This window comes from Aulonocara sp. 'chitande type north' Nkhata Bay, linkage group LG13 (genome assembly GCF_057382095.1).
Source record: "Aulonocara sp. 'chitande type north' Nkhata Bay isolate Kocher_YH1m ecotype deep benthic linkage group LG13, A_spYH_male_GT1.1, whole genome shotgun sequence".
Taxonomy (NCBI): Eukaryota; Metazoa; Chordata; class Actinopteri; order Cichliformes; family Cichlidae; genus Aulonocara; species Aulonocara sp. 'chitande type north' Nkhata Bay.
The window spans coordinates 30,689,759-30,712,402 of record NC_141356.1 but is presented as its reverse complement, the minus strand read 5'-3'; the positions used below and the strand labels follow the sequence as shown (position 1 = coordinate 30,712,402).

Sequence of the window (22,644 nt, the reverse complement as noted above, 5' to 3'; positions counted from 1 at the left end):
TGATTGTTTATTTCTGAAGGAATATTTAACCTTACGTTGCCCTTTTTTGTTGTCACAGACATGAGAGGTGTTAATCATGGGTTTAGAACTGCCTGTCAGCACAAAACAGTGCAGACTGAGATGTACCGTTTAGCGTATGGTGTTGTGAAATACAGGGTTAAGTCTGTCACATGCTCCCTCCCATTGAGCACATGAGCCTATCCTGAAAGTTTGTGTCCTTCCCTTTTTTTTAAATGGGGACTTTTATTATATACAGTAATCACTACTACACGGTTCCCTTTGGATTTCCCAAAAGGGGAGCAGCTCTGTGAAATCAGCATGCATGCGCTTTGGGATGGGTTTTTTTAATCAATTAATTTTTGCATTTAGTGGAAATGAGGAAAAAAAGGAGAGAAAATGAGAGCATGCATAAAAAGTTGCTGAGCTGGATTTTGTGCTGTTGCACAAATGCACAAGACGTTCCTCAGCGTATTCTTGCACCAGCAAGCTTTTATTTTCCTTAAAATCTGCTTCTTCTTTTAGTTCAACTTAACCTAATGTAACTTTCAAACTCTTGTGAACTATAGCCTTCTGTTTGAACTTTTCTCTCCAAGGTGATAATGATTAACCTTACCATAGCATGTTTTTCTTTTTGTTCAGTCAGCTATGACAGTAGACGCAATTCACTTTATGTCTTTTATTGTATGTTATTTCAGGTCCATAGTCTTACCACTTGGACACGTGTGGCTGTGGAGGAATTCAACAAAACCTACAGTGTGGAGGTGGCCGCATGCACGCAGGCAGGAAGAGGCATGGTCAGCCCACGAGTTGAATTGTTTGTGCCAGAGGACAGTAAGTGGCTCGTTCTGTTTATTTCCTCATCTTGAGCTGATAATTTGATAAATTGCACAGCATTGTTCAGCTGATGTCGTACTACTGTACTAAAATACCATTATTGGCTTATGAATAGATACCAGTGCCTATTATGGTTGCAGTATTTTTGGAAACACTAGCAGGAAAGCTCACAGGACTGAAATACTGCCTATTTTTCAGCTACTTTCATCTGAGATTAAAATCTTTTAAACTCTTGGATGAATCACCATGAAATACAGTACACACACTTTTGGTCCCTAGAGAGTTAAATAACTTTGGCTTCCTGGTCTTTCATGTGGAGCTGTTAATTTAGAGTTTCATCTCATCAAAATGTTGACCAAAATCCTCCAAAAGTACTGACTTTACTATCAGGTGCAGGTGTACTTTGGGATCAGTGCTAAATATAAATTGTGAACATGGCAAAAATCAAGACTCTGGTGTTTCAGTTTTAAGCATGCTAACGAGCTGCTAGCTTTCATCTCAATGCAACACTGACTGAATATATTAAAGTTTCAAAAAAGGGGGAAACATTTGAATAAGAACTTCTGTTGAAAACTATCATCACAGAATAAAAAATGTTGGATGTGTTGCGTGAGCTGACGAACTCTACTTCAGATAACTGATCCTTAACTTAAATTGCTGGATGTCAGATTTCTAAGTGTTCTCCTTTGTTTCTTCTTCTTATCTCAGAATCCACCGTACGCCCTTCATCCGGCCCTGAGACAGCGGTAGCACACACCAACCATGTTGTGGGGATTGTGATTTGTACCGTCTTTGTCCTGCTGATCATCCTCTCTGGGGTTCTCTATTTTCGGAACAAGGCTTATGACTCCTGTTTTGGGTAGGCTTAACAATTAACAAGTAATTATCCTAGTATGATAACCTGATCTTTGAACTTGCTGCTGGTTAGTGTGTTCATGAGACAACTGTATTTACTTTGATTTTAATCAGCTAACAGTAAACTGCTGCTTTGCGATATATGTTTTCTTCAGTAGTAGTAACTTCCGGATTCACTTTGTAAACTTCCTTATCTTCCTCTTAGTCATTGGAGTCTGCACAGTAGGTCATGTAATAACTGTGCAGCTGGAGAGATGGACAACAAACAGCTGTCAATTCTCTGGAATTCTTCATTATAAAGTCCATGACTCACTGTTTCCACTCAGGATATGGATAGGAATGTTTCACAGGCAGCTTTTCAGAGAGAAAAACATTATTCCAACCTCAAAGTCTGGAAGGCAACAGAGAGGGTTTCCTCTCTATGACCTTGTCTTTAGTTGAATTTTTAAGCCTGTATGTTATTTCTGACCTCTTACAGCATCAGACAGAGGATTACCAACATTTCCTGCTTTTTCTTAACCCTGTCTCCCCCTGCAGGCAGCGGTGCAGAGATGAAGAAATGCTGCCGCCTGTCATACAGTACACGCAACAGAGGTCCTACAACCGATCAGCCATAGGAGTCACTCGTATGTTCTTGAATGCTACTACAGGAAGATTAACACGCATATAACATGTACGTGTTATCAAAAAAATGATGTTCTTGTCTTTGGTCTGCAGTTGAGAACCTTGGGATCAGTGAGGAACTGCAGGCCAAACTTCAGGATGTGATGGTAATGAGAACTCTGCTCTCAGTGGGGAAGGTTCTTGGAGAGGGTGAGTAATTAGTTTCATGTATCTAAATTTGTAGGCATCCATAACTACAGTGACATGTTCAAACGATTACAGTAAAATGCAGTATATATGCGCAGGTTTACGACTGGTCTTAACTTTTACCAGGTGAGTTTGGTTCAGTGGTGGAAGGTCATTTCACACAACCAGATGGCACTTCAGAAAAGGTTGCCGTGAAGACAATGAAATGTAAGTGCTTGTGTTATGTAAAGATTAACTTAACTTTAAAAAATATGTCTTAACTAACAAATATGTAAAAAAAATTATACCACACAGTGGATAGTTTTTCTCAAAGGGAGATTGAAGAGTTCCTGAATGAGGCCGCTTGCATGAAAGATTTCAACCATCCTAATGTCATCAAACTGCTCGGTAGGAGATCTCCTCTTATCTTACTGCACGTTCTCTTTGCTTCTTTCTTTAGTCGCTTTCTTTTGTATATCCATGCATTTATTTTTGATTGTGCTGACTTATCCTCTTGTCTTTAGGTGTATGCTTGGAAGTAGGCTCAGCACACTTTCCTAAACCCATGGTAATTCTGCCGTTTATGAAACACGGAGATCTGCATAGCTTCCTGCTGCGTTCACGCCATAGAGAGACTCCAATGGTAAGATTTTACCCAAACTAACTTTCAAATTCAATATCATATTTATTAGAGTGTGACAGAGTGGTGTAGTGGTTGACACTGTCACCTTATCGTAAGAAAGATAGATGTTAAATGTCATGGTCGGCTGGACTTCTCTCTGTGGATTTTGCATGTTTTCCTGGTGCCTGTCTGCGTTTATGTAAGAGTGTGTGAATGTCAGTCTTTTTGTGTTAGACCTGTGATGGACTGTTACCTGGACAAATACACCCCATGTGAGCTTGAATACACTCCAGATCCCGACCCTGAAACGAATAGATTATGATTAGACTAAACAATATTTAAACTGTCTGCTGTATTGTGTGTTCTTGCACAGTTCTTGCCCACTCAGACACTCCTGAAGTTCATGGTTGACATTGCTTCGGGTATGGAGTATCTCAGTGGTCGTAACTTTCTGCATCGAGACCTGGCGGCACGCAACTGCATGTAGGTTCCTTCCTCTGATTTATGTTCAAAGTAGAGCAGGCATTGATTGAACTTTTCCTGGCAACATTCGCAGCCTTCTTAAATAAAAGAACTATGATTTATTATTTCAGAGGTTTATCAAATTTGCTTTTTTTTCCATTAGTCATGAAGTCCACGCCTTGTTTGTCTTACAGGCTGCGTGATGACATGACAGTGTGTGTAGCAGACTTTGGACTATCTAAGAAGATCTACAGTGGTGATTATTACAGGCAGGGAAGAATTGCAAAAATGCCTGTAAAATGGATCGCATTAGAGAGTCTGGCAGACAGAGTTTTTACTGTAAAGAGTGATGTGGTGAGTAGAAACATAGCTTTACCAGTAACACACCTGTTTATGAAATCCAGTCACTAAAAGAACTGACTACTTTTCTGCACTCTTTGTTTTTCTTGCTGCTTTCTCTTGTGCTACAAGTGGCATTTTAAAAGGTTTGGTCTTAGACTTACACAGGGCACTGTCTCTGTCTCAATATTTATCAGTGTGTTCAACTTGTACGATTTTCCCCCTCTTTTGCACTTTTATCTTAAGTGTCAGATAAAGATTTAAAAAAATAAACTTTTTTGTTTGAAAAATGCAGAATATCATACAGCTAAACCTGGGATAATACATGGTATTTCTATGTATTATCAGCAGGAAAATACCAGTTTGTGATGAAATATAATCTCAAGTTGAAATTCTGTTCTCACGCAGTGGGCGTTTGGTGTCACCATGTGGGAAATTGCTACAAGAGGCATGACGCCATACCCTGGAGTCCAAAACCATGAAATTTATGATTATCTAGTTGAAGGACACAGACTGAAGCAGCCCCCAGACTGTTTGGATGAACTGTGAGTGTCGTTCTTCACACAGATGTTGACTTTGGGTTTGATTGCTTTGAAAGTAACAATATTGACGCTATAAAAGTTTCATTTAATATTGTTGGTCTAAATCTTATATTGGAGGCTAGCTTTTTTTAAAAACATATTAACACAACAGTAAACCTCAAAAATAAATTGCTAAATTTTACAACCTTGAAAATATGCGCATTGAAATGTACCAAAATCGAGGTTCCAGTCTAATTATTTCTCAATACTTGGGGTCTAGGTATGAAATCATGTACAGCTGCTGGAGAGCCGATCCGCTAGACCGACCCTTCTTTCCCCAGCTGCGAGAAATGTTGGAAAAGCTCGCCGAAAAGCTTCCAGAGTCTTCCAGCAGGGATGATATCATTTATATCAACACCAGCTTTCCTGAGGAGGACCCCGATCGAGAGGCATTTCAAGCAGAGCCTCCTGTGTTGAGCTCCTCACCTTGCTGCAGCCGCATGGCAGCAGAAAATACAGTAGTTACCGCGGACATTCACGGGAGCATGGCGGATGACCAGGATGATGGCAGCGATCGCTATGTGGTGGTGATTTCCTCCAGTGCGCCCCCGAGAGCTGCAACAGTGGATACGCCTCTCTTGTCAGATGATTCTTTAAGTCAAGCAAATGGGACCAGTGCAACAGCGATGGATCACAGCTTATATGACCCCGCCTTCATGCTATAGCATTTGGTACTGAGCAGTTACAGCCCTCGCATGGGTTAACAGTACTAATAATTTTGTCTTGTTGTACTGGAAGCACCTGCACATTTCCTGCTATGGACTTTCATAGATTGTTGGAGAGGCATTTCATGCTTTAAATGGCCAGCCTACATGTCAGTGTTTGTTGTTGCTTATACTTTTTTTTTTTTTTGCGTGTCAACCTCAAACACACTCATGCACATGTTCGATAAGCTTATGATACTCTGAAATGTGAAAAGTATTTACTGTATTGACTTCTGTGTTGCAGTGTAAATAGAAAATTGTACAGAACATTTATAAAAGGATCTTTTTCTTTTAAAATAAAGGATTTATTGACTTCTTTAAAGTAAATATAGATAAGTGTGACATAAAATGAGCAGAATTCCCTCACAGATCCCTGTGATAATTATTGGTATTCCAGTAAGAAGGGAACTGTATTACCATAATGATGACATAAAAGCCTTCAACTTTCAGCTCTGAAGCCCTTCTTGATTGCAGGATGACAGATTAGGTCAGGCCTAGAGTATAACTATAACAGACCACATTGTGATCTGTAGTGAGAGTAGAGAGAGGTGGAGGTATGCACTGTAAAGAAGAAGAATGTAGGTCAGTAACAGCAAGACAGAATATGCATGTGAATAGAAGGGGAGCGGGTGGAATGCGAGGAGTCGTTTAAATTCCTGGGGTCAAATGCCGGTAGGGTGGAGTGGGCAGAGATGAGTATCAGGGTTGATTGGTGAGATAAGGAAAGCAACAACAGTGAAAGCGAAGGTTTACAAGACGGTAGTGAGACCTGCTAAGATGTATGGTTTGGAAATGGTGGCACTAATGAAAGACAGGAGGCAGGAGCTGCAGATGTTAAGATTTTTCTTGGGAGTGACCAGAATGGACAGGATTAGAAATGTGCACAGCAGAGGGACAGCTCAGGTTTGGAGACAATGTAAAAGTGGTAACCTTTAGATACTTTGGACATGTGCAGAGGAGGAATAGTGGATATACTGGCAAAGGACAATTCAATTAAATTCTATTTTATTTATATAGCACCAAATCACAACAAAAGTCGCCTCAAGGCGCTTCATAGATACAGAGAAAAACCCAACAATCATATGACCCCCTATGAGCAAGCACTTTGGCGACAGTGGGAAGGAAAAACTCCCTTTTAACAGGAAGAAACCTCCAGCAGAACCAGGCTCAGGGAGGGGCGGGGCCATCTGCTGCAACCGGTTGGGGTGAGAGAAGGAAGACAGGATAAAAGACATGCTGTGGAAGAGAGGCAGAGGTTAATAACAGATATGATTCAATGCAGAGAGGTCTATTGACACATTGTGAGTGAGAAAGGTGACTGGAAAGGAAAAACTCAATGCATCATGGGAATCCCCCGGCAGCCTACGTCTATTGCAGCATAACTAAGGGAGGATTCAGGGTCACCTGGTCCAGCCCTAACTATATGCTTTAGCAAAAAGGAAAGTTTTAAGCCTAATCTTGAAAGTAGAGATAGTGTCTGTCTCCTGAATCCAAACTGGAAGCTGGTTCCACAGAAGAGGGGCCTGAAAACTGAAGGCTCTCCCTCCCATTCTACTTTTAAATACTCTAGGAACAACAAGTAGGCCTGCAGAGCGAGAGCGAAGTGCTCTAATAGGGTGATATGGTACTACAAGGTCATTAAGATAAGATGGGGCCTGATTATTTAAGACCTTGTATGTGAGGAGCAGGATTTTGAATTCAATTCTGGATTTAACAGGAAGCCAATGAAGGGAAGCCAAAACAGGAGAAATATGCTCTCTCTTTCTAGTCCCTGTCAGGACTCTTGCTGCAGCATTTTGGATTAGCTGAAGGCTTTTCAGTGAGTTTTTTGGACATCCTGATAATAATGAATTACAGTCGTCCAGCCTGGAAGTAATAAATGCATGAACTAGTTTTTCAGCATCACTCTGAGACAGGATATTTCTAATTTTAGAGATGTTGCGCAAATGGAAGCAAGCAGTCTTACATATCGTTAGCTTCATAGCATAATTGCCTAAGTCATTTGACTAAGTCAATGACTTAGGCACTTATGCTATGAAGCTAACGATATTTGTTTAATATGTGCGTTGAAGGACATGTTCTGGTCAAAAATGACTCCAGGGTTCTTCACAGTGTTACTGGAGGCAAAGGTAATGCCATCCAGAGTAAGAATCTGGTTAGATACCATATTTCTAGGCTTTTCAGGGCCGAGTACAATAACCTCAGTTTTATCTGAATTAAGAAGCAGAAAGTTAGCGGCCATCCAGGTCTTTATGTCTTTAAGACATTCCTGCAGTTTAACTAATTGGTGTGTGTTATCTGGCTTCATGGACAGATAGAGCTGGGTGTCATCTCCATAGCAGTGAAAATTTATGCTATGTCTTCTAATGATGCTGCCTAGGGGAAGCATGTATAGTGTAAACAGAATTGGTCCTAGCACTGAACCCTGTGGAACTCCATAATTAACCTCAGTGTGTGAAGAGGACTCTCCATTTACATGCACAAATTGGAGTCTATTAGATAGATATGATACAAACCACTGCAGTGCAGTACCTGTAATACCTACAGCATGTTCTAATCGCTCTAATAGGATATTATGGTCGACAGTATCGAATGCTGCACTGAGGTCTAGCAGGACAAGCACAGAGATGAGTCCACTGTCAGAGGCCATAAGAAGATCATTTGTAACCTTCACTAAAGCTGTTTCTGTGCTGTGCTGAGCTCTGAAACCTGACTGAAACTCTTCAAATAAGCCATTCCTCTGCAGATGATCTGTTAGCTGTTTGACAACTACTCTTTCAAGGATTTTTGATATGAAAGGAAGGTTGGAGATTGGCACATAATTAGCTAATCTCTAGACTGCTGGGTCTAGAGATGGCTTTTTGAGTAAAGGTTTAACTACAGCCAGCTTGAAGGCCTGTGGTACATAGCCGATTATTAGAGATAGGTTGATCATATTTAAGATCGAAGCATTAATTAACGGCAGGACTTCTTTGAGCAGTTTTGTAGGAATGGGGTCTAAAAGACACGTTGATGGTTTGGAGGAAGTAATTATTGAAGTTAACTCAGAAAGATCAACTGGAGAAAAAGAGTCTAACTTAACATCAATGGTACTAAAAGTAGCTGTAGATAATATTACATCTGTGGGATGATTATTGGTAATTTTTTCTCTAATGATAAAAATTTTATTTGTGAAGAAGTTCATGAAGTCAGGGATGGTTGGCTCAAAAGAGCTCTGACTTTTTGTCAGCCTGGCTACAGTGCTGAAGAGAAACCTGGGGTTGTTCTTATTTTCTTCAATCAGTGACGAATAGTAAGATGTTCTGGCTTTGCGGAGGGCTTTCTTATAAAGCAACAAACTATTTATCCAGGCTAAATGATGATCCTCTAAATTTGTGACAGAGGTTTGTATTTGTGTGACAGAAGAAGATGCAAGGAATAGGTTGAGATGGAAGCAGATGATCGTCTAAAGGGAGCCAGAAGACATCGAATAAGATTTGGACAACAACGAGAACATTTGAAGTATAAAAACGCAAGAAAAAGATTTGTGTACTCGAATTTTTATACGTTAGCTGAACAGAAGAAAACCTGGTGCTGCATCACTGTGGTCAAAGCAGCCGCCCCTAAACCAGGAGTGGTCCAGTATCCAAACTAAAGGGCATGATATCTGTAATAGCCTTTTTCACCATTTATGCCAGACCTTCCCAAAGTGTGGGGCCCGCCCCCTGGGGGGGGGGGGGGGGGCATGAAAAGGGAAAAAAACAAACAAACAATGCTTGGACACTGCTAGCAGGGGCGCCTACACAAACGCAAAGCAGGAGATGAAGCATAGCTGAATATGTTTCCAAACCAACATCATTCTAAGCCAAAGACTAGAAAATATGGCGAAGCATATCTTCCCTTTGGCTTCACCTGCACAAGTGCCAAGGTAGGTCTCCCCTGCAGAATTGGTTTTCCCTTGGCCTGGAGCACCGCTGGGCTGTTTAAATCACAGACAAACAGTATCCCACATTCTTGATTTTTAGTTCACAAACAGTTGTTGTAATGACTAACTACTCCTGATGTTAGCTCTTTATACAGTAAAGTTACAGTGGGATACAAATAACATCAGGCTGATCCTGCCACGATTTGTTCCCCCTGTCTAAATCATGGACAAACAGTATCCTACAGCTGTTTATGTTTTTAAACCCATTTTGCACAGAGAGGCATTTTTTTTTTACAAATGTATTGATAGCAATGTGGAATATTATTACACAGGAAAAAAACAACTACATGTTAAATAATTACACCTTGATACCTCTGCCTTTCTAAATGGAGGGACAGTAACTGCATGTTTATATGCAAGCATGTAAAACCTGAAGATAGAGACAAAATACTGTTAATCTGACTATCTGCCATTCTGCAATTCCTCTCATGTAAGCAATAACGTGGCGCACAGCTGACGTGAAAAAAGGCAAGTAGCTTTAACATTGCACGAAGAACTCTGTATTCCTTGTCCACAGTAAATGCAAAAAAATAGTTTTAAAAAATCTCCGTTTTCGGTGATTCGAAACGCCGTTTACGTGTGGACGAAACAGTGTTTTCAAAAAATACCCGTGTAGGTGTGGACGTAGCGTAAAAGAGTTAGTTTATTTTATTACTACCTGCAGATTACTTGTATTTGCTTAATTGTTTACTAAATGTTTGAGGTGTGAAATAAACCGCAATTGAGCAAAATATGGGCGCGTGTGGTTGGAGGATGTGTTAGTGCGTGCGTGTGGGCGCGCGCGCGAACATTTTTCTGTAAAACAAAGGGGGGCCCAGCGAAAAAGGTTTGGGAACCACTGATTTATGCAATCTGTATGAGTCCTGCTGTACAATGAAGATGATATCCTGAGTACAAATATATACTGAATACAAAAGGCTGTCTCCGTCTACCATGGAAAGGTGATTCCTGTATCACGGACCTGTGACAATATCATTCGAAAACATCACATTATTCTGTGAACAAACAAGACCAACGCACATATGATGTGCACAGCGCTCAAATTATCAAGAAAAAAAAATTAAATATCAAAAACATTTATTCTGGGTGCCAGCAGGATAGCGGTAATGAAGCTGGGACAGCAGGCGACGTACAGGTAACAAACGTCGCAGACCTCTTGGGCCCCTCCCATCCTCTGAGCAGCTGAGTTCACGGCGCAAGTGGAGAAATCTACACGTAACGAATATGGCTGCTGCAGTCGGGATGAGGACGTCGAGCTGTCCAACTAGAGGACTTAACTGTCCGTGGATGGTGTTTTCTGTAATTATACTCAACATTATCAATGGAGCTGTTGCAGCGCCAGAGTCAGGGCTTTGGACAATAACTGTTGTTAATGTGAGTATCTTCCTAAAAACGCTGAATACTCTGGATAACTGCAGCACCCTTAGCTAGCGTTAGCTACATTATCCTTGTTATGGTAACTCGCTGACAGCTGTGAATGTGGTGAGAGGCTTGTAACTCACACTAACGGTATCTCTTTAGCCTTTCTTAGCCAGTCTTTATAAACCGTGATAAACGAAAGAGCAGAGAAATGTTTTGCATAATTAGCCGTTAGCCATGCCAAGAACTGTTAATAATAATTAGGTACTTCAAGGGTAGCAGTCAACTAGCTGACTGGTTATAGTTTAACAGACTAAAGTGAAAATCCCAAAAGCTTATTTTCTTTTTGTCTGCCACTGTCTCTGGACTAAAACCTGCAAGTTTAGGTTGTGTGTGTTCAGGTTATGTCACACATTGTAACATATAAAAACATTCTTAAAGTCGATCTTCAGTCAGGTGCTTGTACAGTTCACTCCCTCTTTTTGTTCATTAATGATAAGGCACAGCTCCTACAGTTAGCCCACAGAGACGTGTATAGCTCAATAATCAATAATTTACATGCTAAGACGTTTCAGTTTCCACTCTGTTATCCTCTTTCCAGTAGCAGTAAAACCTGCATTTGCAGGTTCATTCTGAATAGGTGACAGGTCAGACAGCTAGAAAAACACACTTATGGTTAATATTTCTTATATTAATAATATTTTTTATATTATAATATAAGGTTCTTTTTCCACTTTGCAAAGACACAGAGTCCAGCTTGTTTGGATCCGAGAGATCAAAAGAGTACCAATGATCAGTTAGTTTGCCTAACTAAATTGATCAGTATGAAAAATAATAATAAATAAATGTATTACTCCGTAGACCTCAAGAGCATTGCTGTTAAGGAAATCAATGTATAAAGACACTGATGTTGAACTAAAAGGTAAGTCATGACTTAAAAAAAAAATTACTCATAACCTGTTACCCAAAGTGCTTCCTTTTTTTTGTGTTACGTCATCACGTCTTCATGTTTCAGTCTGGCCATTTGACTGTCCTGAGGAGGTGGACGTCACTATTCACTGGCTTTTGAAATACTACCCCTGTCACAACGAATACAACAATATTGAAGTAAGCAAAAAATGCTTCCTGTCATACCATCTGCGTTGAGTTGATAGTTTCTTTTTTAAACTTTATTTTAATTATCCTTTTTTAAAAACGTATTTGTATACATGCGGAATAAAAGGGGACTCCTTCAAATTTTCAAGACATGCAGCACTAAATATTTACTTAAAAAATTCCATGTGGTACAGAAAACAAAGTACACTAAACAAAACCCCCCAAAAATGGGGGTATGGGCTGTCATAGTCAAAACATCAACGGAAAACAAAATGGGTCAACACTGCAGTGCAATGTATGTTTTCAATTTTTCCCAGAATGCACTACATTTTACTTTTTCATAGTCTTTAATCTGTATAAACATGTTTCTCTGTTGATATTAGTTGTATTTTAATTGTTGTATAGCGCTCTGTGTAAAGCACTGTATGAATTAACTATAGTTTCTTAAACTGTCGGTCAATTCTGTACACTCCAGATCTTGACTTATAGCCATCCATGGCCCCATAATGAGAGATTCTTTGCAAAGCCAATGCATTGTTATAGTCTAATTTGCCCCCATACGCTTTTTTTTTTTAGTAAATATTTATAACATTTGGGTAATTTTAAATCCGTTTTTCCCTAGGTAGAAAGTCAGGCATATAGATTCAATATTGTGGCACAGAATCTCCCCCAGTGTACTGTGAACAGTGTCCCAGAACAGTTTAAGGATGGGACAGCTTCAGGATGCATGAAAGTGATTAAATCCCCACCATTATTTGAGTGGTGCACTGGTCTGTCTCGTGCCTTGCTTGTTTCTGATTGGTGAATTGTGACCGTCTTTGTCTGTAGGAGATGTATAAGAGGCCAGGCCTGATTCCTGAGAAGAATCTGGATCCAAACCCAAAGGTACCAGGGGAGCACATCGAACACAAACACGGTCCCATTGTATGTAGCAATGGGCTGCCCTTCCCGATGCTCAAAGTGGGTTTGCTATGTTGGTGTCACCACAGCCGTATTCTTAACGATGTTGTTGTTTTTAGTTCTTCAACATCCTGCAACTGTGTTTCTTTTCAGAAAGCAAAGGCAGATCCACATGTGTCCTCTGCGTTTGAAGTAAGAACCCGCAAATGATCTTTGATTTTAAGGTTAATTATTACATATGTTTTCATAAGTAATAAATGCTGGATTCCTTTAATCCTGCAGGATAAAAATGACATAAAATGGATTGCCGAGGAGTATGACACCAGCAGTGCTACGAAGAACAGCAGTGTGAAAATCAGAGACCACGTCATAGCCACCACTTGGAAGGATGGCCCTTACCTGCTAGTCGTTAAGATCGAGTCTAGTAAACCAGAAGCCAACTGGAGTTTAACAGGTGAGACTTTTTAAAACTACTAAATATGAGCATCTTGTAATTGTGGGCAGCTTGGGTAGGGTGGGTCATCTACCTGTCAGAGGGTCGGTGGACCAATTCTCTGGCTGCTCAAGCCTACATGTCATAGTATCTTTGGGCAAGACAGTGAAGGCCGAGTTGCCCCCGATACATCCATTGGAGTGTGTGTGAATTTTAGAAAGTGCTTAGGTACAGAATATAGTGCTTGTATGAATGTGTGTGAGACTGTGTGAATGCAGCTTATAGTAAAAAGCATTTACATTTTTTTTTACCTTTGCTTTTTTAAACTGCATTAATTCAGTCGCCCTCCTATCTCATACACGCAGAGCTTTTTAGCTGACACTGAAGTGTCAGATTTCAGGATCTGCAGCAACCACAAACAAATTCTTAAAGTGGCAGTTGATGTAATCCCAGGTGAATGCCGGATTTTGATCTCATATCCTGGAGCCTTTTCTACTGAGAGGTTCATATGTGTTTTAGTTTTACTTTCTATCGCGCTCCGTCTTTTTTTCCTTTTTCCTGCAGCAGGGCTCTTTGTTTTGTTTGCTAGAGTTTCTACAATCTCTCTTCTTGTTTTTCTTTGTGTCATTTGTGCTACCTGGAGAAAACTGCCGATAGCCACAGAGTGAGACGAAGGCGCTTGTCCTGTTTTGGCTGGACTGACGTAATTTTCCTGGGAAATTTTATTCCCATTGGTAGACATAAGTGCACAGGGAAAGTGAAGCTTTAAAGCAACCAGGCTGAAGACTGAGCCGCTACATTGTGCAATCAGAATTTAGATCATAATGAAAACTTGCCTTTTGTCTGTTTAATATGCTTGGGAAAAGTGTCTTGCATCATTAGTCTAATGTCTGGATTTTGGTTTTGCAGTTAATGTGGTAATGAAGGGCAGCCACGGCTACATTTCTGTCACAGAATGGCCTCTCATGATTGTAAGTAGATGACTTTAGAAATAAGTGATTGCAATTTATGTGATTTATTGGCCACTTGCTGACTTTACTCCCTTTAATAATATGTTCCCTTAATTATTTGCTGTCTCCAGTGGAATGATAAGACTCTTTTGTGTTTGTGTGTGTTTTAAATTAACTCATTATATACTCAGTTATTAGATGTAGTCTTATATTAAGATGACAGTTTAGGTAAACTGCAAGAAAACATGCAGAAACTCCTACAACCATTTCATTAAATGTGATTTTAAATCATTTGTTTTTTAAGATTTACAATCCTGAAGTGACCTAAAACTGACAGGCTTTAAAGGCTAATCCTTGAGTGTCTGTTTGCAGTTCTACATGGTGATGTGCGTCGTGTACATCCTGTACGCCCTGTTATGGTTTCTCTGGGCGGCCTGCTATTGGAAAGATCTCCTAAGGATCCAGTTTTGGATAGCAGGGGTCATATTCCTCGGCATGGTGGAGAAGGCCGTCTTCTGCGCCGAATACGAAAACACCAATACTGTCGGCTCCGCCTGTGAGTGTTTATAGACGGTCACAAGAGTTCTCTTCTTCTCTCATGTCAGACAGTAAGTTGTATTTTTTTTCAACATATTTACTTTACTTTAGCTCCAGGTTTGCTGATCTTTGCTGAGTTGGTCTCTGCCTTCAAGAGGACTTTGGCTCGTTTACTCGTCATTATCGTCAGCCTTGGCTATGGCATCGTGAAGTATGTTAAAATCTATACACACAGCAACTTGTAGAATAATTGAAACCCCTCCTTAAGTTAAATAAAATGGGGAAAAAAAACACCATTTTTGGGGGGGTTGTTTTTCTTTTAGACCTCGATTGGGGACAGTGATGCACAGAGTAGTTGGGCTTGGCATCCTCTACTTGGCCTTTGCTAGCATTGAGGGTGTCCTGAGGATTACAGGGGTGAGTTGTGATCTTTGATTACTTTGATTTAAGTCAGAATAGCCTTTGCAAACGCCAATAATAACATTTAGCAATTAGAAATTTAAAAGGTTTAAAGTCCTACATTTAAATTGTTTATTTTACCAAAGATATGAGCTGAGCTCGTACAGTTAACATTGTAATTTGCTCTCATGCTGTATTTTTTAATGAAGTAAACTTGTCGTCACAATTTCTGTATTTTCTTGTTGCGCACCAAATATCAAGGGTCGAGACAATGGCCGCGCTCTCATCACAGCAATTGTTCTGGCTATGTTTGACTCCTGCGCCATCTGGTTCATATCCTTCCAGTGTATTCCTCACCAGCACAAATATCAATAGCAACTGGAGTGTCCCAACATAAGAAAATGGGCACGTTTGTTGGTGTATCTGAGTGATTTTGAATGTTCTTGGCTTGTTGGTTGGATTATTTATTTTCCCCTTTGCACTTGGGTGGATGGTTTTATGTTTCAGTTGCAGTGCTGCTTTCCTATCTGTAATTCCCCCCCCCCCCCCCCCCCCCCCCCCCCCCCTTCACATCTTTCTCCTCTTCCTTGTGTCCTCTGCTCCCGCTCTGTTATCCCTTCTAGGCAAAAGACTCTGACTTGGCTCTGCTGGCCAACATTCCCCTGGCTCTGCTTGACTCTTCTTTATGCTGGTGGATATCCTTTTGTGCACCTACAGCCTTTCCTCGTGCGGTTCTCCTCTGCTCCTCACTTCCTACACATGAACCAATATTAGATCAGGAAATTGTGGTCTCCCTCTGTCCTGTTCCTTCACCAGATCATTAGCAGCTGAAATACAGCTTCACACAAAGACGTCTTGGGTCTCAGTTGAAACAGCCCTGCTTTAATCATTCATTCTGTGGTGAAATTTGTAGCAATGCATTGTTTTCTGGTTGATGATTTAACTTCTTCTAAATCTTTACTGCTGCTTTCCTTGCATAATTAATGACAGTTTGTATTATTTACATTTTTCAACAGTCTCAGTCTACATTGGTAGAAATGATTGATTTTTGCATGCCCGTCCACCAGACTTTCCAGATTGTGCTGTTAAAAGGTTTTTATCAGCATGGGTGCAACTAGTGTGGGGGATAAAATCTGGATAAAATCATTTGTCATAACTCCTTGAGTGCTTTTTGTAAACACAAGAGTAGCCCACAAACCAGTCATGGAGTGTCCTTTGTGCACTGCCTTTGTTGACAAGAGACACTCGCTGCAATTAGACAGGCTGACCATGGACTACCAGCAGACTGTCAACATGTTACCACTGCTGGACCATAATTTAAGCTTTAGTGAGAACAAAGCAGTCAGAGAAAGAAGTTAGTTTAGGATTGCCTCTATCATAAGACACGGCATCGGTGCTACATTGCACACTTGATCTTTTCCAGGGCGGCTCACAGATCCTAAAAAACATCCATGACATAACCTGTGGCATGTTTTCTCTCCTTTGGTGGTTATCGGATATGTTACATGGTCAGCAGTAGCATGCATATATGTCTTGCAGTATTTAAACAGGTGATATAGATCAGCTATTTGTAATGATTTTGAATTAAAGTACATTAAAGTTTTGTGGTGTTTTGTTGGGGCTGAACAAGTTTTAGAGTCCCACCCTGTCACCCTGAACATTGTTATTGAGTGGAACATATATACCCACTGCTCAAACATTGCAGCCAAGAAATACAAATTTCTCAATGAACAGGAGTTATGAGTTAGAGGGAATATTTTGATATGGGTCTATAAAGGTTTTTGGAAAATTAATGGTATAGTATGGCTTTACATTTTTGTTTTTATGTGAAACAACTGATAAACTGTAAATGGGGAAAGAGAAAAACCCCACCAAAAATGCAGATCTGTCAAAACATTAGACACCTTCATAAATAAATAAACAACTTGACTCTTTAACTCTTTGTAAATTGGCTGCTAAAATCCAGGCACATTAAAACCATTAACATCCTCTTCCACATCTTTGTGCTTAAAGATCTTTGCAAAATGCATTTTACAACAATGACGATTAATAGGCTTTTTTAAGCAGAGGCAAAATCTCACACTTTATCACAACCTTTCCTGTGCTTACGTCATATTAGCATCCAGGTGTACTCCACTGGCGGAACTGCATGTGATTGCAGCATGTAATCACTATTATCTAATGCGTGGTGTATTTGTACAGTTTCTGTGTAATGGCTGCCATGTGTTTACCTTGACTGCCACTAACATTTTTGTCAGCTTGGCACAAACCATCAAGACTCTGAAACTGAGGAGAAACCCTGTCAAGCTGTCACTCTACAGGCACTTTACAAACACATTAATATTTGCTGTCATTGGTAAGTCCTGCAGCTACATTTTCACTGCACCAGTTATTTGTATTTTCATCGACATGCCAAAGAGTTTCACACCTTGCCCTCTACACCCTCAGCTTCCATCATTTTCATGGGTTGGACGGCAAAAAAATTGCGATTAGTAGAATGCCAGTCTGTGAGTGTGGTTTGGATTACTGAGCAATAATAGCATTTTTTTTTTTTTTTAATGAATGTTTAATGTTGACATTTTATTGAAAACCGAGCCTGTTTTTGTCTAAAGGATTGGATTGAGTTGTGGGTAGAAGATGCTTTCTGGAGGTTCCTGTTCTCTGTCATTCTGCTCGTCATAATGTTCTTATGGAGACCGTCTGCAAACAACCAAAGGCAAGTAATTTATTAAGACTCTTCAATTCATCAACATAAACTAAACTGGGCATGCATTTAAAACTTTTAATTTCAATATCCACAGGTACGCTTTCACACCTCTCATAGATGACTCTGATGATGAGGAGATTGAGGAGTTTATCGCATCTACAAACCTTGGTAAAGTTAGATCATGAGGGCATTACTTGTAACCAGAAAACTGCACATCTCAGTCTATGTTTACTTTTTAAAAATGTTTTCTCCTTAGTATTTTTTTTTCTTTTCTTATTGGCAGCTGATGGTATAAAGTTGAGAGCGACTAAAAATGAGACAAATGGTACAGTGAAGCCTGCAGAAACAAACCCAGTAAGTAACACAGACAAGTTTTTGGTAATTGGTTAAATAATTATGTTTCATTCAACTTTTAATAAGAATACCTACCTCTGAGGAAATGCAGCTGACCAAATGTCACATTTGCAGAGGGCCTGCAGAGGGCAGTATTTCATTTCAATTCATTTCCATTTAAAAGTGCTTTGTTATTGGCGCCATAGTATCTTAAAACAATACTCCCAGAGCATTAAAAAACAATTTTTTAATAAACTAAAGAAACAAAAATAGAAGAATAAAATAACACAAAATCACTGAGTATTCTCAATAAATTAGCGTACGTTATGTGTATGTGTGTGTCCAGGTCATCCACTGCTTGTGGGACGTTTTTATCCTCAGTCTCCTAGGAGAGTTGTAATTTTAAGATATTGTTTAATTTAATGAAATTTGGAATTTATAGAACTGAACTAGGTAAAATCGGTGTTCCTTACCTTATTGAAAGATTTGCAGGAAGTTCATCTCGGCTTCAGCCTCACCTGTCAGGGATCACATGTTCTGTTTTCTTTCGGTTGCCATGACTTTTTGTGTCGACCTGTTTCTGTTGCCAGTTTGTGGTCACTGATCTGTCTCTGCTTTCTATCACTGACGGTCAACAGATATTTTGCCAATTCATAATCTCTGTTTTAGGCCAGATAGTGCTTTAATCTGCTTCAGCTTTTAGTTTCTTCTTTCCAATATTTCAGATAAGTTTCTTTGCAATGTGTTATAACTTGGTTTACTCTGACTGGTGTTTGGACAGCAGTGTTTCTGTGAAACTAATTAGGGTGTCTATCCTGGTCTCATCTGGTTTTGAAGGGAGGGTGTCTTGTGGGCTGGATTTAAGTTTGTTAATTATCAGTGAGTATCTGCCAAAATCAACAGGCTGTAAAATGTTGCTGCAGAAGTCTGCATGTAGAAATTCTGTTGGGTCTTCATCCCTCAGCTCAGTGGGTACGGCTCTAATGACTGAATGGACCTCATATGTCACTACCATACAACACAATGGGCAGTGTGACACTGTCAAATATTTTAAGCCAGATCTTAATTGGAATTTGAAGCTTATAAAATCGTACTGTAACACTGTAAATTGGTAAATCTAAATGTAAAGGTATAAAATATAAAAGGAAAAAAATCCAAGCTACATACATGTAAGAATACAAGAAAAACACATCTGTATAAACAACTGTTCAGGACCTTAGGAAATAAACATATGTGAATTTAGCAGTAGAAAACTAGTTTACATTCATGATTTCAGACATAAAAATAGCACAGCCCTAAATCTCCCAGAACTAATTTTGGTTAATGACATGCTCAATATCTTGTTGTTTCATTTGGTGTAATTTTTTCCCTAAATTTTCTTTCATGTTTATTTAAAATTTGATTATACTTGAGCCATAAGGTTGGCTTGTTTGGTTGGCAAGGCTTTTCATTTGGTATTTTTGTCTTTTTGGTGATAATTTGGTGCTTTATTAGGCTTTTGTTTTTGCTTTAAAAGGTCAGCTTTAACAGCTGCCTTATGAAAATATTGCATTGATATCATCAGTGGCCGTACATATACTGTCTGATCAAAATACCATAATGATTTTGGTCATACATTGATATGGCATTTATGAGATGAGGTTCAGCTTGATGAATTGGTCTCCACTGTTTGGGTTGCTTCTGTAAGGAGGGTTTAATTTATACAGCTTACTGGGCTCCCTTTACTTGTCACCCATTTAACCTGAGAGTCTAAAGAACCCCTTTATTTCCCTGTGGTCTGATAGTGGAGGGATCCGGGTTAGTGAGTTAAAGTGGTTTAGATGGGAGCTGGCTGATTTGCTAAACAGGCGAAACTGACCAAAAACAGTTACTTTCTTGCAGGTCAGAAGCGTCAGATTCACTTTACATTTACTTTGTTTAACTTTGTGCAGGATGAAGACTTGAAATGGGTCGAGGATAATATTCCTACCTCTCTAACTGATGTGTAAGTATCCAGTGAAACCTTTTCAAAGGTCTTTTCACTCACAGTGTGTTCTAAGAGGTTCTTTTTATCCTTTTATATCACAACAGAGCTCTACCGATCCTGCTCGACTCAGATGAGGTATGAACAACATGGATTTGTACAAAAGATGATTTACTTTTTTTTTTTTTAACCAGAGATGTGTTAGTCTAGATATATAGACCCTGTAGTTGAAATAAAGGGCCCACTGTTTGAAATGTGCTATGAATTTGGAGAAATATAGTTGAATGAGGTGCTTGACAGGCATAGGAGCGGTTGGTAAGAAAGGTGAGGCTCAGCAAAATGATAATGTACAAAAGCATGTTTTCTTTCAGGGGATTACTGTCTGAAAATGTCTAGTTTTTTTATCGAGTGTCTATTGTTTCTCAGGAAATCATGACAACCAAGTATGAAATGTCAAAGCTGGAATGAAGCACAGTGTTTCCAACCATCTGCTGACAAGGAAGGAAAACGGCAGCTGTACCTGACTGTGTAACAGGGTTTTACAACGTTTGGATGGTGGTGGAGTGCCATTTTCAGGGGATCCTCCTGATTGGCCGCTACCTCACAAGGTGGTGCAAGCCACAGTTTTAGGGGGACCTTGGCTGATTCCTGTCAGCTTCTTAAGGACTCTACCAGAGGAAAACCTACGTTTTTTTTTTTTGACTGAACACCCGGCTCACCATTTCCCTCATATAATCACTTTTTCCAAAGACAACAGTTTCATGTTTTTCCTCCAGAACTGTATTTATTTTTGCTATGTTTAAACACATTTGTTTTACCAATGGGCCTCATACATTAACATACACACAAATATATGTTAAGTCTTCCTGAGAACATCTAGTGCATTATTAGTGAGGTTTAAGAAGTCAGATAATTATATTTTAAAGAAAAGACACAAAGCTTTTTTTCAACAATTAACTAAGAAGGAAATACGTGAGCTATTATAAGCCAGAAGCAAGAAAATATATTGGGTAAGTGGATTATTTAAAGATAAAGATTAAATAAATTTGTTCATATGCACTTTTTAAGATCAATACCGTGCCTACATGTGGTTCTTGTATGAGGCCCTAGTAGCTTCCATTAATTGAGAACAGCATGTGTGAAAACAGTTGATGTCTTAAACTGAAATTAGCAGACATACAAAGTCCTCATGAATGAGTATGAGAGATGACGCACAAGCAAGTCCTTTGAATAATTTGAGTTAGATGTGAGTTATGACAATAGTGGGAAATTAGGGTTTAGTGTCATATTTTGATTCTACTGTACAGGTGTGGGTGGGCAGGTTCTATCTTTTGAATGGGAAGCAGTATGCTGCATGTATGCTTCTATGGAACTAAGTGATTTCATTATTTATTTGTGTTTCAAGTGGACTTATATGTTAAAGTGTTTGTCCTGAAATCCTTCATGTTTACAATGTGTGCTTCCATCCCCCCCCCCCCCCCCCCCCCTTTTTTTTTTTTTTTTTTTTGTTTTTGTTTGGATTATTTGGATCTTGCACTATCTTAACATTTGCCTTCTTTGCTGATAAAATCATCTTCTTGGCTTCACAGACACCTTAATAACATTTGTGTTCTTTTATGTTTTGGTCTTAATATATTGATGTACTATATATTTTTTGAAAATGCCTGGCCTGATTTTGGCAGCGTCATTTTGAAGTTGGAGCACTGTCGTCTTAGTGTGTGCGTGCTGTGTCGAGTAGATGTAACAGCAGGATTTGTATTTTTGTCTTTCTAGGCCATTCCCATTATAACACAGCAGCTGAATTATGCACACACTGACCACCTCATTGGATTTATATTGTCACCGTTCCTTGTTAATTCCTTTTTGTATTGCCTGTAAACCTGGAATAATTGTGCTTATGAGGGCAAGCGAGCCTTCGGTTATATAAACCTGCAGACACCTGCAGTGGACCTTTGATTATTTGTACAGATGGCTTTTGGCTTATTCCTGTTATTTCATAATTCCACAGGTGGGGACATGTCTGGATAATATGCTTCGCTTTTTTTTTCTTTTTCTTTTAATGGGTATTAAGTATAACTTGAGCTTGAACTCTTCCAACCAGGGGTTTTCTTCTCACTTACTTTCCAAGAAGTACGTACACTTGGATCAAATCGGATTTAAATTTGGGATATTGTTTTCTGATCTATGACTTTCAGTGTTTGGCAATTAAAGGATTCAATTTTACAATTTCTGTGAATTTGTTGCATCATATAAAATGTTTTTTTCTAGGCTGTTTTGAAAGTGTGTTATTAAAGAGGACCAGTGAGTATATGTTTAAATAGATAAATTTCTCTTTTAACAGGTCTTAAAAAGGAAAGCAATAAGTCTACTGTAGGTGCTGCTGCTTCTTTGGTAGATTGTTTGGGTTTCAAACAGCATGCACCTCAACTCCAGCGAGTAAAACCAGAGACAAATAGAGCATGTCCTCATCATATTAACAGCCAGGTGCAAGGGAACAGCCAAAATAACTGTCACTGACAGCATTACATCACTTCTATAACCCTGTTATGTTTTCTGTCTAAGTTATTTTAACACTGTTCTCTATGTTCAAGTCAGAAAAAGCACAGGGATCTTCAGTTTGCACATACACATACAGACAGAAAGTGCACACTTTTTCAATTGTAAGGTTTCATGTAGTTAAAATGGTCTGAAATATAAATACATTTTAAATACACCATCAGATGAACTGCAAAACATGAAATACTCTGTCACTGTTGATTTAGCAAAAATTAAGATAAAATGTAGAAGCAGTGTGTATAAAAAAACTATAGCCCATGAT

General features: G+C 39.3%; 2 protein-coding genes across 8 annotated transcripts in view; both read left to right on the top strand.

Moving 5' to 3' along the window:
* mertka (c-mer proto-oncogene tyrosine kinase a) overlaps positions 1–5,528 on the top strand; it is a 28,572-nt gene extending 23,044 nt beyond the window's left edge. Inside the window, exons 9-19 of one of the 4 annotated variants that reach the window (XM_086259847.1) lie at positions 696–831; positions 1,543–1,693; positions 2,227–2,315; positions 2,407–2,502; positions 2,626–2,706; positions 2,794–2,886; positions 3,003–3,121; positions 3,474–3,583; positions 3,757–3,916; positions 4,310–4,446; positions 4,703–5,528. In XM_086259847.1, coding sequence (XP_086115973.1) covers positions 696–831; positions 1,543–1,693; positions 2,227–2,315; positions 2,407–2,502; positions 2,626–2,706; positions 2,794–2,886; positions 3,003–3,121; positions 3,474–3,583; positions 3,757–3,916; positions 4,310–4,446; positions 4,703–5,147 — 1,617 coding nt within the window. In that variant the 3' untranslated portion in view covers positions 5,148–5,528. The remainder of the gene's footprint in view (positions 1–695; positions 832–1,542; positions 1,694–2,226; positions 2,316–2,406; positions 2,503–2,625; positions 2,707–2,793; positions 2,887–3,002; positions 3,122–3,473; positions 3,584–3,756; positions 3,917–4,309; positions 4,447–4,702) is intronic. The other 3 variants (XM_086259846.1, XM_086259844.1, XM_086259845.1) reach the window with 3 other exon arrangements.
* Positions 5,529–10,321: 4,793 nt separating this feature from the next.
* Positions 10,322–22,052, top strand: tmem87b (transmembrane protein 87B). Of its 4 annotated transcripts, none has more exons than XM_086259842.1 (19): positions 10,322–10,524; positions 11,371–11,431; positions 11,525–11,616; positions 12,433–12,489; positions 12,658–12,696; positions 12,787–12,958; positions 13,847–13,908; positions 14,260–14,443; positions 14,536–14,635; positions 14,748–14,841; positions 15,085–15,158; positions 17,073–17,179; positions 17,272–17,330; positions 17,436–17,539; positions 17,625–17,698; positions 17,814–17,884; positions 19,795–19,847; positions 19,934–19,964; positions 20,253–22,052. In XM_086259842.1, exons 1-19 carry the CDS (start codon positions 10,375–10,377, stop codon positions 20,292–20,294), a joined length of 1,626 nt encoding a protein of 541 aa, XP_086115968.1. In that variant the 5' UTR covers positions 10,322–10,374; the 3' UTR covers positions 20,295–22,052. The 4 variants fall into 4 exon arrangements, with proteins under 4 accessions (XP_086115968.1, XP_086115967.1, XP_086115966.1 ...); XM_086259841.1 differs by lacking the exon at positions 15,085–15,158 and adding an exon at positions 15,447–15,520 and having other exon boundaries at positions 10,323–10,524; positions 12,433–12,564; XM_086259840.1 differs by having other exon boundaries at positions 10,324–10,524; positions 12,433–12,564.
* Positions 22,053–22,644: the final 592 nt, after the last annotated feature.